General features: G+C 47.8%; 1 protein-coding gene across 2 annotated transcripts in view; it reads left to right on the top strand.

Moving 5' to 3' along the window:
- Window positions 1-14,504, top strand: part of LOC101681230 (CREB binding protein) — a 124,966-nt gene that overhangs the window by 80,532 nt on the left and 29,930 nt on the right. Inside the window, exons 6-16 of one of the 2 annotated variants that reach the window (XM_004750536.2) lie at window positions 953-1,195; window positions 2,616-2,718; window positions 3,038-3,184; window positions 4,250-4,367; window positions 5,032-5,203; window positions 5,738-5,782; window positions 7,805-7,929; window positions 8,704-8,892; window positions 10,274-10,690; window positions 12,323-12,502; window positions 13,443-13,632. In XM_004750536.2, coding sequence (XP_004750593.1) covers window positions 953-1,195; window positions 2,616-2,718; window positions 3,038-3,184; window positions 4,250-4,367; window positions 5,032-5,203; window positions 5,738-5,782; window positions 7,805-7,929; window positions 8,704-8,892; window positions 10,274-10,690; window positions 12,323-12,502; window positions 13,443-13,632 — 1,929 coding nt within the window. The remainder of the gene's footprint in view (window positions 1-952; window positions 1,196-2,615; window positions 2,719-3,037; window positions 3,185-4,249; window positions 4,368-5,031; window positions 5,204-5,737; window positions 5,783-7,804; window positions 7,930-8,703; window positions 8,893-10,273; window positions 10,691-12,322; window positions 12,503-13,442; window positions 13,633-14,504) is intronic. The other variant, XM_004750537.2, reaches the window with a different exon arrangement.

Consider the following 14,504-nt stretch of genomic DNA (forward strand, 5'->3'; position numbering starts at 1 on the left):
CAGTGGTACTGAGGTCACGCCTGGATAAATAATCCGCGCACAGTCGCCAGACCTCGTTCCATCCATTAATTTTAGCTAGATCACTCCTTCAAGTACAGTATTTCTTGAGCAGCTTTCAGTAGCCAGATGGCTTAGCATGGGGCCTTCCTGTGGAGAAAACCATAGGAAAGGAAGATTTGGTGTTAATGCCATTGTACATAGAAGTTTCAAGGAATTGGAATTTTGTCGTTAAAAAGATCATGTCCTCAGGCACCTGGGTGGCTCAGTTGGTTAAGCAACTGCCTTCAGCTCAGGTCATTATCCTGGAGTCCCAGGATCAAGTCCCACATCAGGCTCTCTGCTTATCAGGGAGCTAGCTTCTCTCTCTGCCCCTTGCCCATTTCATGCTCGCTCTCTCTCTCTCTCTCTCTCTCACATAAATAAAATCTTAAAAAAAAAATCATGTCCTCGATTTATAAATACGTAACAAAACTGACCACCTGGGTATCATTGCTGCCCCTTCTTTAATCCTCTGTCCTGGTGCGGTGAGCAGTGAAGGACCTCAGGGAAAGTGGCAGCCCCTTAGTTCCTGTCAGTGGTGGGAAATGACCCCACCCAAAATCAAAACACTTCCTGTTGTCACTTGTCGGCCCCTTCCCTTAAAAAGACTTCTGAGTCTCTAGATTTCATACATAATTTTCATTAATGAGCTCTGATTTTGTGATGTGTTGCTTTGGAAGATCAAAGCTTGAATTTCCTTCAGGTTTTTGCTCCTCAGGCGCTGCTGCACAGAAGAGGTGACTAGCCCAGGTCCCCTTTCCCTGCGTAGTTCCATTCTCAGTAGCCTTGTTCGGTTGCCTCATGACATATACAGTCTGTTGATGAAATTGTACTTGCTTCTCAGGAGCTTGTCAGTCTTTTATGGGCTTCTTCCTTTCACTGACCTTTCTTGTTTGTCTGTTTGTTGTTATAGCCATCCTGGGGTCTCCAGCTAGTGGGATTCAGAACACGATTGGTTCTGTTGGCACAGGCCAGCAGAATGCCGCGTCTTTAAGTAACCCAAATCCCATAGACCCCAGCTCCATGCAGCGCGCGTACGCTGCTCTCGGACTCCCTTACCTGAACCAGCCCCAGACGCAGCTGCAGCCTCAGGTTCCTGGCCAGCAACCAGCACAGCCTCAAAGTCACCAGCAGATGAGGACTCTCAACCCCCTGGGTAGGTGGAGGAGCTCCTGGGAACTTGTCTGTCCAGTGCAGCATTGGGGATGACACGCCCTTCTGGAACCGAAGACTGTTTACTGTTACTGTTGTTACTTTAAATTCAAATTAACAGACGTATAAATTATGATGATGCTATTTTTTTAAGCACTTGAAATAAAGAACTTCAGTGCCCGTGCAAGGGAGATGTTATGGGTTTGAGAAAAAAGGAACCAACATGATACCACTCTGCCGCTGCTGTCTGCACCGGGTTCATACGTGGCATTTCACGAGGCTCAGAACGCAAAATGTCCCAAGCTAGAATTACGAATGTCCCACTTAGAATCCACTGATCCGGTGGAGAACTCGTAGGTGGCCCGCCAGGTCCCGGCGGGTCTTGGTCACAGGCCAGCCCACAGCTGGAGGTGAGCAGCCCGGACAGGAGTGGCCTGAAGGGAGTCTCAGCCAAGGTCTCCTGCCTCGGCCTCGTCCCTTCTGTTAGCACAGCTCATCAGTAGCTGGGTTTGTTCATTCGCTCACGCATCTCCACTGTTTCTGCCATCTCTGCATATTGTGTTTTTGAACACTTTGCTTTAAGTTGACACAGTGCTCTTAAAGTGAGCCAAGCAGTTATATCAGTCCAGTGAAGTCAAGATTGTTGTCCTAGTTCAGTTGTTTTCCTGATAAAGGACATATTTTAATCTTAAAAATGACTCTTAAGATTGACCAGTTAAAAACATCTCATTTATTGCTTTTTGGACAAAACTGCCCTCATGTATATCTAACTTCTGCTGGCCTTGTGATTGGGTCAGAGCCCTCAGACCTGAGTTGTAAGCTGACTCTTACTCCTGTTTGAGGGTATAATTTGGGACGAGACCGTTAACCTTTCTTAGTCTCAGCTTTTTCTTACTTTGGGTACTCTATCCCTGAAACAAAGAATACATTGTATGTTAATCTAAAAATTTTTTTTTAATTTAAAAAATTAAAATTAAAAAGTGAATACTCTGCACAGATGTTTTCACTTGCATGTGATTTCCGTAATCTTATTTTCTGAGATGAAAAGGAAAGTTGACTCAAATCTGCATGACACGTCACTTTAGTTGTTGAGGGCACGGTATTAATGGAACCGGAACAAGAGTGTGAAGCTTGCCAGTGGATCATTCTGTCAGTCTTTGCACAGCCACAGAGTCCATTTATGATACCAGCAGCCTCCACAGAAATGCCTGTGGTTGTGGTTACAGAACGCAGTGAGGAGTCTGCAGCTCAGTGGTACACGTTGGTGACCTTCAGAACAGGACTGCCTTGCAGAGTCCTGCCACAGTGGCTGTTAGTGACACTCATAAGAATCACTTACTTATGTGGTGACTTGTTTATGTTATCAGAACTCTGAAGTCTATGTTGTAATTTAGGAGTTGGTTGATTTCTTTCTGTCTTTAAAGGAAATAACCCAATGAACATTCCAGCAGGAGGAATAACAACGGATCAGCAGCCACCAAACTTGATTTCAGAATCAGCTCTTCCAACTTCCCTCGGGGCCACAAAGTAAGACCCGTGTTTCAGTTGGCTCCCATCTGAGTGATGGCGTGCGTGAAAGTGGGCGGGGCATCACAGGACTGTGATAGTTTCTTAAATGTGTGACCGCAAAGGTAATACTGGGGGTGCTTTGTATTATTGTTGTTGTTGTTATTATTATTATTATAACAGCTGTAGATAATACATTAAACACGGCTTCGGTTTTGTTGTTCATACATCACTGGGCTGTCCTCAGTTTTTGAAGCCCGGTGTGATTGAAAAACCTCCTCTAAACGAAGCCCATCTGTGTCACTTCGTTGGTGGAACGAGTGTTCTTGTTCTTCCCCAGCCCCCTGATGAATGATGGCTCGAGCCCTGCAAACATCGGGACCCTCAGCACTATACCGACAGCGGCCCCTCCTTCCAGCACCGGTGTTCGGAAAGGCTGGCACGAACATGTCACTCAGGACCTGCGGAGCCATTTAGTGCATAAACTGTACGTGCCCGCCTTGCCTTTATTCACATACGATGAATTCAGTGGCTGACGGCAGTATGACAGCTTTGTGGTGTCCCTGATGTCTGACTGGATTCCTGAGTGGTCCCTGGGTCTCAGCTGACAGTGCCCTAGCAGCTGAAGAGGGTCTCTTGTTCCGGGGCCCACAGCCACTGCTGGCAGGCCTGAGAATCCCAGTTGGCGGGTGTCAGAGCGTCTGTGGCCCTGCCCGGCAGGGGGCATGAATTGTTGCCCGTGTCACAGAGGTCAAGGCTCCTAGTGTGGCCAGACCTTCTGTCCTCTGACCTTTGACATGCAGCAGGGAGTTGGGGTTAGCTCAGAAGCTTTCCCTTGTTTTGTAACTCAAGATTATAATTGTGGAGGCCCCCGAGAACTTGGGGGAATTTGGCCTGGTGAGTACAGAGGGCACAATCGTGCCACATACAGTATGTTCACCGACAGGAACTCAGCAGTTACCTTTCTTGAGCTACTTAAGTTAAATTGAAGGGGAAATTAGATCGGCTTAATTCCCTTAGAGTGGGTTTTTTTCCCTTCATCTTTTTAGTGAAAACTATTTATGATAAATAGTTTAAAAATTAGGAGTTAAAGGGGTGCCTGGGTAGCTCAGTCAGTCACGCACCCAGCTCTTGATTTTGGTTCAGGTAAAGATCTCAGGGTTGAGGGATCGAGCCCGTGCTCAGTGGGGAGTCTGCTTGAGGTTCTCTCCCTCTGTTCTGCCCCCTGCTCGCACGCACGTGCTCACGCGCTCTCTCAAATAAACGGGTATTAAAAAATTAGGAGTTTGACATCATATTATTCTTGAGATGACCTAACAGTAAATAGCAAAATATTGGTGTGTTTGACATGCAGGTAAATTGACAGGTGAGTGTTGTCTCCAGAAAGTGACGTTTGCATACTGGACGACAGAGATTGGGCATTTCTCTCAGCAGTATGTTGCCCCCCATAAGTAGATGGTTTTGTTTCTCTCTCTCCATGTCGTCCTGTATAAATCAGCAAGTTACTGATGGTGTCTTGACAGTCTGTTGACTGGGTGTGTTGTCCTTGCAGCGTGCAAGCCATCTTTCCAACCCCCGACCCAGCAGCCCTAAAGGATCGCCGCATGGAGAACCTCGTGGCCTACGCTAAAAAGGTGGAGGGGGACATGTATGAGTCTGCCAACAGCAGGGTAGGTTGTCGTCCGTGTTCTAGCCGCATGACACACACAGTCGGAAGAATGGCATCTGTCTGGGAATGGGGAAATCCGTTAGTCAGGGAGACTCATCACCTCGAGGACACTGACCAGAGAGACATCCCAGATAAGACAGCAGATCCCGCACAACCCTCTTGGTTGACTACAAACGTCCACTACAGTGGTGAACGAGGCATGTAAAATTGTGTTTTATCCATGGATGGACTTTGCAGTGGGCGCTGCTTCTAATGCTGGTACTGTGTTACCGGCCGTGTCAACCATCGAAGTGATTCGACTGCGGAATGAATGTTACGTGCATTGAGCGCCCCTTGTCTGATAAGTCCTGTAATGTCACTGGGCATTAAACAAGTTGGGCTTTAGGTTTATTGGTTAGAAGTGCTGCTGGATACTGGGGCGCCAGGCTGGTTCAGTTAGTAGAGCATGGGACTCTTAATCTCCGGGTCATGAGTTCAAGCCCCCTGTTGGGCCTAGAGTGAAACAAAAAATAACAACAGAAGTGCTGAATACTGACCTTTGCCTATGTACTTATTGTCAAAGCTCGTTAGTTTGTTAAAATATATAAAACAGATTGGGTTTTTTTTTTTTTTATTATTATTCTTACAGCTTTGGCTGCTTAATGTTGAATGTTATTACTCTTTAGGATGAATACTATCATTTACTGGCAGAAAAAATCTACAAGATACAAAAAGAACTAGAAGAAAAACGGAGGTCGCGTTTGCACAAACAAGGCATCTTGGGTAACCAGCCCGCCCTGCCGGCTCCCGGGGCGCAGCCCCCAGGGATTCCGCAGGCACAGCCTGTGAGGCCTCCAAGTAAGGACTTCACTTTCTTCTGCCAGCCCTCAGTCTGTTGGCTTGTTTTCCCTTCCGGGTTTGGGGTGTATTTCTAAGCCTAGAGAACTGTGCTCTTGGGGAGCGCACACTTTGGAAGCTGTGTGGTAGTGGCTGCGGCCTTCCGCATCGGCCTGTGTGTGGAGAGGCCTTGGGAGGGTGCGCAGGCATCAGAATACATGGTGCCTTTGCACCCACTCCCAGGTGTAGTTTGACTTTCTGAAGGTAAAATTCCTTGTTTCCCGTATGAAGGATTATTTTAAATAAGCAGGTTTGGGCGCCTGGGTGGCTCAGTGGGTTGGGCCGCTGCCTTCGGCTCAGGTCATGATCTCAGGGTCCTGGGATCGAGTCCCGCATCGGGCTCTCTGCTCAGCAGGGAGCCTGCTTCCCTGTCTCTCTCTCTGCCTGCCTCTCTGTCTACTTGTGATTTCTCTCTGTCAAATAAATAAATAAAATCTTTAAAAAAAAAAAAAAAAAAAAAAAAAATAAATAAGCAGGTTTTTTCTGCCATTGCAGACGGACCCATGCCCCTGCCAGTGAACCGCGTGCAGGTGTCCCAAGGTATTGAACTGTTGTTGTGAATCGTGTTTCGATTTAACATTGAACAGCCACAAAGATGATTCGTTGTTCCTCTTCCCTCTGCATTTCTCTCTAGCTCCTTGTTAGCCTCCCAATGCCTTCTGCTGATGGTCGGAATTCAGTTCCACAGGCAGTGATACTCGGTGGTGTTTGGAAGTTAGAAGACCATAGGAAAGCCCCCCCCGGGAGATGAGAAGTAGGGTCTAGCCTTTTCTTACCCTAATGGACAGGAGGGCACATTATTCTTAGGAACAGTCTTCTTGAAAAGCCTCGTTGGTGGGGGAAGGAGGCCTGTCCAAAGGCCGCTGAGGGGAGCACTGAGCCGGACTGAACAGGGTTTGTACTCCTCTCAGGCTGGATGTGCTGGCAGCTGGCCTGAGCCACTTTTAAAGGTTCTTGCTCAGGTTGAGATTCTAGGGTGTCTGTGGCTGGAACAGTTGTTGGAGTCGGGGAGGCTGGGGGAGGGGCATTTCAAGGCTTTTACAGCTCTTGTCTCATGAGACGTGTGCGACAGGACCTGTTCACAGGTTGTGAAATGAGGGGCGACATTATCCAGGAGATTCCAAAGCACGGCCTTGCTGCTGGGTGCAGAGTGGTCCAAGAGGGGAAAAGAGGTCATTTTAAAGGTTGTGGTAGTCTTGGGGTCGTGAGCTTGAGCCGCCATTGGTTTGTAGAGATTACTTTCAAAAGGTAAATAAAACTTTTAAAAGCTATGGTAATCTTGTATTGCGTACTAAAGAGACATGGTAGGTATACTGGTGTTGGGGAGAAACTTCAGGGATGTGTTTTGGTGGACAGACTAGGTAAGAGAGTGAAGGAAACCCAAGAAGTCGGGAAATGGAGCCTTGAGAATGTAGCTGCGTGCTGCGTGAGGGACAGCGTGGGAGATGGGGGTGATCTGGGCTCCGAGGAGGCCTTTTGAGCAGGGTAGTGAAGGAGGTTCATAGCAGAGCGCTCCTGCCGCGCTCACCAGCACATCTCCAGCCACGTGACAGGGGCTCTTGGTGGTGCTGTTTCTCAGTGCTGCCTTTTTCTCTTACCTTAAAATCCTCTAGGAGAGGGGGAAGCTTACAGCCTTCCTACAAAGTCCTCCTGGGCCCGTGCAGGCACTGGTATTTTTAGGGTGACATTTCTAGGTGTCCGTGAAGACAATGCTTTGGGAGATGCATGTTCTCTGAGACTTCTTCACGTCTGAGCAAGTGGTAAGGTGGCACCTGGAGGATTGTTAGATGGCCACTGTCAGTTCTAAGACTTGCTTGGACCGGCATTGATATAGAGCTTTACATGTAGGTGTAGAGTTCACAGTGGGAAGTGAGGAAGTGAGGAAGAATGAGACCCCTTGGTCTGGAGACATGTAGCAGCCAGTGAGGTGTCTTTCACGGTGTGACATTCCTGTGGGCTGTGCACACCCTGGGAAGGGAGAAGTGGCCATGAAAGGGAGACCTTGCTGGTCTGGAGTGGAGGTGGGATTGAGAATTGCTGACCCTTGGGCACTTTCTGAACACTTTACATGGTTGCAAAATTAAAACCGTATTTTGAGTCTTATATCAGTTTCTAACAATAAATTTAAACCCAGCTGAAGAGCCAGGAGGCCTGGGATTATGGGACAGGCCTTCCAGCAGAAGAGAAGGGAGCCATGTGCTCTGGCAGGTGTTGGGAGGTTGGCTTAGATGGGTGCCCTGGCTTTAACCAGCACCTCCTCTGTGGAGGGTAGGAGCGCCTTCATGGCGCTATTGTGTTCGTTGGTGGTTGACCTAATGTTTTCCCTTCTCTCCTCGTGCTGCCCTGCCCGCACCTGCCAATCCACTCTTACCACCGCCATGTCGGTGCCGTTTTTCTGTATTTGAAAAGTATTACATCACCATCTTTTCTGATTGCTTGGGGTGATTTCTATTGTGTGTCTTATGTATGTGTTCCAACTTATTTTGCTTAGAGTTTGGAGAGCTGTAGCTCTGTTTTCCTATGGGTGCTTTTTCTAATGAACCATTGTGGGTGCATTTACAGGGATGAATTCATTTACCCCAATGTCCTTGGGGAATGTACAGTTGCCACAAGCTCCCATGGGACCACGTGCAGCGTCCCCCATGAACCACTCTGTCTCGATGAACAGCATGGGCTCCGTTCCAGGGGTAAGCGCTTCTGTTTGCCTCAGCTGTGCTGAGAAGGCCTTGCTCGAATAAGCAAAATTCTCTACGCGTGAAATTGTAGATCAAGAATCTTATGGTGGTGGTTTCTCTGGATTTGGTTATGCTTTATTTACCTCATATCTCTCTTCCTTTTTTTTTTTTTTTTTAAGTTTTCATGGCTACAAATGAGAATTATGTGACCATTGTTTATATTTATTGGGATGATAAATTCATAGGGATTTGTGGCGTCTGCCTGGCTCTGGTCATGATTCCAGGGTCCTGGAATAGAGCCCCGTGTCGGGCTCCCTGCTCAGCAGGAAGCCTGCACCTCCCTCTCCCACTCTCCCTGTTTGTGTTCCTTCTCCCCCTATCTCTCTGTCAAATAAATAAATAAAATCTTTGAAAACAAAACAAAAGACAAATTCTGAGGTTGGAGTGTGCAATCTCAGATGAGTCGCTGAGAGATGCTTGACAGCGTTCCTCAGCTCCTGGTGCTTCCTCTCCTAAGGCTGCTTTCTTAACATGTCAGAGAAGTTGTGAAAGTTGTATTTTGAACTTTAAAGTATAGCATGCTATTGATTTCTATTCAGAGATGAATTTGAAATGGGCTTCTTGGAGAAGTTGCATGAGAAAGCGCGCAAAGTGCTTGGGGGCTAGAAAGGCTTAGTGAGAGGCTTTCTCCCCATGGGGAAGGGAGGATTCGGAGTTCCTCTCTCCTAGATTATCTTGAAGACTCTGGCCCTCCCCTCTGATCTCTGGATGCTGCTTGTGTTGTAGATGGCCATCTCTCCTTCCCGGATGCCTCAGCCTCCAAACATGATGGGCGCTCACACCAACAACATTATGGCCCAGGCTCCTGCGCAGAACCAGTTCCTGCCGCAGAACCAGTTCCAGTCCTCCAGTGGGGCGATGAGTGTGAACAGTGTGGGCATTGGGCAGCCGGCGGCCCAGACAGGCGTGCCACAGGTACCATGCACCCGGGACAGGGCCCAGCTTCCTCCTGACTCAAGGGTGTCTCGTTTTATAGAGATGAGAATTCCAGAATACACATTTCATTATTATGTATGAGCATCTCTTGACTTTTTACCCCCATTTTGTTGTGTTATTTTTATCTTCTTTAGAATTACTTTTATTATGTCTGGGGAGACTTCTAACCAAATTGGAATGGATTGTGGTTTTTTGGTTCATGAGCTTTGTGTTTGGTTTTGTGTTTTTTAATTGTCATCTTCTTGGTTTTTAATTGTTTTAAATTCACATGTGATCCTGAGAGACCTTGAGTTTTAGAGTGAGGACAGGCCCCACGCACTCGGCCAGCACCTTGGTTGGTGTGTACTGTTGCCTGTCTCTCTGGGCATCATCCTGGGTGAGGTCGGCTGACTGGGTCAGTTGAGGAGTTCTCTTCTTGTCAAGTGTCTTTTTAATTACTCTGTTTAAAGTTGAAGAGAACCGTCTTCCATTCATTTCAGTGCCTTTTTCACCCTTTGGAGAATTGTTCGTTGTCGTGCATGGAACTGCTGCTGTGTACACATGTACATGTGTTTGGAATAGGCCAGGTCTTACCTGGAAGACAGTACTCCTTCAGTTTTTACATGCAGTAATGTTGAAAAAAGGTTATTGACTACACCAGATTTACTCACTAAGTATTATTAATTCTTCATTTCTGTAACATCCCATTGTTCTGGAACAGCAAACTTGTTCCTGTAAATATTTTTGACTTTAGGGGCCGCGGTCTTTAACTCCTCCATTCCTTGTTTGGAGCGACCGAGGTTGGACCATTCACACATGGGCGGGTGGGCGTGGCTGTGCTCTGGCGACACTTCTCCCAGGAGCAGGCAGCTCACTGGAGTGGGCTGTGGGCATTAGTTCGCAGACCCCTGCTCCAGAGCAGTGACTTGGAATCACTTTTTTAAAAAGTCAGCATGTAATTGCAAAGTGTGTCCCCATTTGGGAATCACTTTGCTGAAACATTTTTTAGTGTTTTAGTAACTCCTTTCTTGAAAAAAAAAAAAAAGAGAGAGAGAAATCCTTTTTTCAGTGTTCTAAGCTGTGGGTAGCTGTTTTGGATCATGAAGCTCGTAGGCTGAGTGGGTCTATGTTAGTTTAAGCCAGACGTTTCAACAGTTCTGCAAATCACAGGATGAGAAACATTCCGTAGCAATAACTTTACTGGAAAACGCCTGTTATTATGTGTACAGCAGGGTGAATTTTTACAAACAGCACATTGCCTTGAAACCAGCAGACCTCACCAAGAGACCATGATTAGATATTCATGCGTTTAATTCTTCAGGTCTGTTGTCATGTTTTCACATGAGGAAATAATTCTAACCTCCTCTGCTCCCTCTGCTAGGGACAGGTGCCTGGTGCTGCTCTTCCTAACCCTCTGAACATGCTTGGGCCCCAAGCCAGCCAACTGCCCTGCCCGCCAGTGACACAGTCACCGTTGCACCAGACACCACCGCCTGCTTCCACGGCCGCTGGCTTGCCATCTCTCCAGCACCCGACGGCGCCTGGGATGACTCCTCCCCAGCCAGCAGCTCCCACCCAGCCATCGACTCCCGTGTCGTCTTCCGGGCAGACTCCCACCCCGACTCCCGGCTCTGTGCCCAGTGCTAGCCAAACCCAGAGCACCCCTACGGTCCAGGCAGCAGCCCAGGCCCAGGTGACCCCACAGCCTCAGACCCCAGTCCAGCCCCCGTCTGTGGCCACCCCTCAGTCATCACAGCAGCAGCCAACACCTGTGCACGCCCAGCCTCCTGGCACGCCGGTGAGCCCCATAGTCTGTCTTTGGGCTGAGACTCCTAACCAAGAACTTCTCCTGTAAAAAATCCTGTCACAGGGTTGTTTTAGTGTCTTGTGCAGTCCCAGGGAGTATCTGTCCCCTGGGCAAACCATATGAGCTGTGTGTTGTTTCCGACATTGCCTCCGAAGGCCATGTTTGTGTTTGGCAGGATGTGACTTAAAGATTATCTTCTCTGATTAAATGGATTTTCAGAAATCAGTTATATAGAAATCACACCTGGGTCCCCTGTACGTAGGAGCCATGTGTTCCCTATTATCTATCCTAAGTGGGTGTCTTCTGAGTCGTAATAGTTTTTCTCTTAACATCCCGAGGATGTGGCAAACCCAAGTCGCGTTCCTAACTGTATGTGCTTTGACTTTGCCTGTCAGCCATGTTTTCAGACCTGGAGCCTGTTCTTCTCAGGACAGAATGGCAGACCCAGGTTAGCGCTTCCTGTGGCTCATGTCTGCCCAGTCCTCCGTGGACCTGCTTGCTGGCAGGGCCCAGCTGTAGGCTGCCCACTCACCACCCCACATACCCTGCACACCCCTGCCCCATTTACCACTGAAATCTTCATGTCTGTTTTCATAATAGTCTGACTTAGAAATCACCCTTCCCCCTGAAATACGTTAGCCTTATTCTTAGGGACTGAGGATATTTATTTATAAAAATACCAAAATAGATCTTAACAGTACCCCCAGGATAACATTACTCTATGTATTTTTTCATAGGGAGTGTGTTTATTATTTAATCCTTATTTTATATTTCTTATTTTTAAATAAGTTTCCTTTGTAATTTTATATTCCCTTTGTTTACCTAAATTAGAACTCTATGAGGCAGGGGTGCCTGGGTGGCTCAGTCTGTTGAGCATCTGACTTTGGTTTCAGCTTGTGTCTTGATCTCAGGGTCGTGGGATCGACCCTCGTGTCTGGCTCTGAACTTGGGACAGAGTGTGCTTATCCTTTTCCCTCCTCCTTTTGCCCCCCTCCGCAACTCAATGAATCCACTGGGTACTCTGTTTCTCTCTAAAATGGGTAAATAAAATCTTAAAAAACAACAACAACAACAACAAACAAAAAGCAACAATGAATGAGACTTTGAAAATTGAGAATTCTTGTGGTGGTTCCCTAGTTTGATGTTTGCGTACTCCTCCCCCCACCACCACCGGCACCGGCACCGGCCCTGAGTGTGGAGCGGGCTGATGACACGTTCTCAGTCCCTGTAGGTACTACATCCCCCTTCTTACACGTGCACTTCAGGATCTGCAGTTTAGTCTTTTACGATAAACTTTAATGGCCTTATTAGAAGGAATTAATTTTTAAAATCGGTTCTGTGACTTAGATAGAAACTTCCAGAAGATAATTTTATATCAGAAAATGGAAAGTCCGGCTCCTCTCCCTCTGCATTCTTTGTCGGCAGGTCTTTGTGTTTCTGTGCGATGTTGACCTCCTCTGGGACCCTGTTTGAAATCCTGTTCTTAGCTACCTCAGAGAGGGCTGTCTGTTACGGTAGTGTTGAGCCGTGTCACCCTGAAACTGTATGCTGGGTGCCCTGTGGAGTTTGGCAGCATTTCTTTCGTCTTGTTAACAAAAGTAAATAATTCTGGTTTCTCCACAGCTTTCCCAGGCTGCAGCCAGCATCGATAACAGGGTCCCCACTCCTTCCTCGGTGGCCAGCGCGGAAACCAGCTCCCAGCAGCCAGGACCCGATATACCAATGCTGGAAGTGAAGGCAGAGGTCAAGACCGAGGACACTGAGCCTGATGCCAGTGAATCCAAGGGAGAGCTGGGCTCTGCGGTAGGTGCCGTCCCAGGGCGTGAGCAGGTGCGCGGCCCGCGCAGGGGTCACCTGAAGTGTCCTAAGGGGAAACACCACGGCTTCTCCGTGGGTAACGCTGCTTTGTGCTTTAATATCCATTTGATGGTGGGTTCAGAGAGGATATAGGGTGAAAATAGGATGGTTATTTTTAGGTATTAGGTATGGGTTTTCCTTTATTTTGCCAGAAATAAGAGTACTTGTTTATATTTTAAATGAATCATCCAGAAACTTTTCACTGCCGTTCTTCCTAAGTCATTGTGCAGTTAGACCGCACAACCGCACAAGGGTGTGCTCATTCACTGATGAACCTGTGGCAAGAGTTGAAACCTGGATGCGGCTCCACAGACATGTGATGTTTGGCCCACACAATATTTTTAAAAACGAGGAATTACAAATGAAACTCTGAATTTCTGGCTTTTCTTTGAAAATGAGAAGCTCTGTAAGCACTCTGATTGCATTCCTGTGGCAGCATTCTGGGTGGGAGCTTTGGCTGGGGCCGGGGCTCTCCAGTTCGCCCGAGTCCCCACTCCTCCTTGCTGCTTCACATACCTCCTTTACCTTGTTTACTTCAGCTGCCTGTCCCTCTGAGCAATGTGGTTTTTCCCTAATTTTCAGGGAGGTTCTTGTTTGAAACTTTGCATACATATACGCGAAACTGCTGAGCAGGCGGTGAGATGTACATATGCAGGGCCTTCAAGCACCGTAGCAGGTGCGATCTGTAGATCAGGACTCTGACTGCAGTGGCACTGTGTTCAGGCAAGTCAGCCGGCCCCGGATGCCTCGTTCCTCCCTCGGGGAGAGAAAGGGGTGGACGGTGTGATAAGCCCAGCAGGTTGTAGGGAGACCTCCAGCGAGGCTGAGTTAGAGTAGAGATCTTTGATGGTCATACATCGATGTCTGTAATTCTGTTTTTCTCAAGATGATGGAGGAGGATCTACAAGGATCTTCTCAAGTTAAAGAAGAAACAGACACAACAGAACAGAAATCAGAACCCATGGAAGTGGACGAGAAAAAACCGGAAGTCAAAGTAGAAGCTAAAGAGGAAGAAGAGAACAACGCTAATGGGGCTGCCTCTCAGTCAACGTCTCCTTCACAGCCACGCAAAAAAAGTAGGTCGTCTTCCCTTAAACTTTCCAGGTGTGCTGCTTTTCTACCGTGTTGTGATTGCACACTGCTCGCTAAAGGCTAAAGCTTTTATCTTTCCTGCCTGCCATTCCCCAAGTTTTACCTCTTGAGAAATGATGGCAGTGAGCTAGACTCCGGCCCAAGGGCTTGCAGGGTTGACGGCGGGAATGAGAAATGAGCCACGGCTCTGAGGGGCAGCCCAGGAGCATGTCTCTCCTCTGCGCTGTCATTGGCTATGGGGCCAGCGTAGAGGTTGCATCTGAGTCCTTGTGCTGCCGAGGAGCTTGGGCTTTCTGTACTCGCCATGCCTGCGCGGTGTTAGAGATGGGAGCCTGTGTGCCCACAGGGAGTGGCTGGGCGGTAGGCCCCAGCAGCCTCGTGCGGGGGGTGGGCCACAGGTAAGTGAAGGGGCTCCCTTACAGGGGGGGTTGGAGGGGAACCCATTAGAGGGCCAACGTAAGGAGGTTGACCAGGTGTCAGAACATTGTTAGGTGACCCTTGCAAATCGGGAATGTGGCTCAGGAAGTTAAGGGCTGCTTGTGGCACATTTGGGAAAGCCAGCAGAGAACTGTGAGTGGCTGATACTGTATAGTTTTGCCACTGGGAGGGAAAACCTACAGAAGCTTTCAAGTTTTTGGTCTCAGACCTGTTTATGCTCCTAAAAATTAAGGACCACAGAGTTTTTGTTTGTGTGGATTATCTGTCAGTATTGACTATAGTAGAAATTTTTAGGACAGTCATTTAATCTGTTACATGGCATCCATGAACCACACATTTTTATGATACTAAAGTAAGTTCCGCACAACAAACATATTTAGAGTAGTGACGGGTTTTTGTTTTTGTTTTTGCAATTTTA

Source organism: Mustela putorius, unplaced genomic scaffold (assembly GCF_011764305.1).
Source record: "Mustela putorius furo isolate JIRA1106 unplaced genomic scaffold, ASM1176430v1.1 tig00004007_pilon_pilon_pilon, whole genome shotgun sequence".
NCBI lineage: Eukaryota > Metazoa > Chordata > Mammalia > Carnivora > Mustelidae > Mustela > Mustela putorius.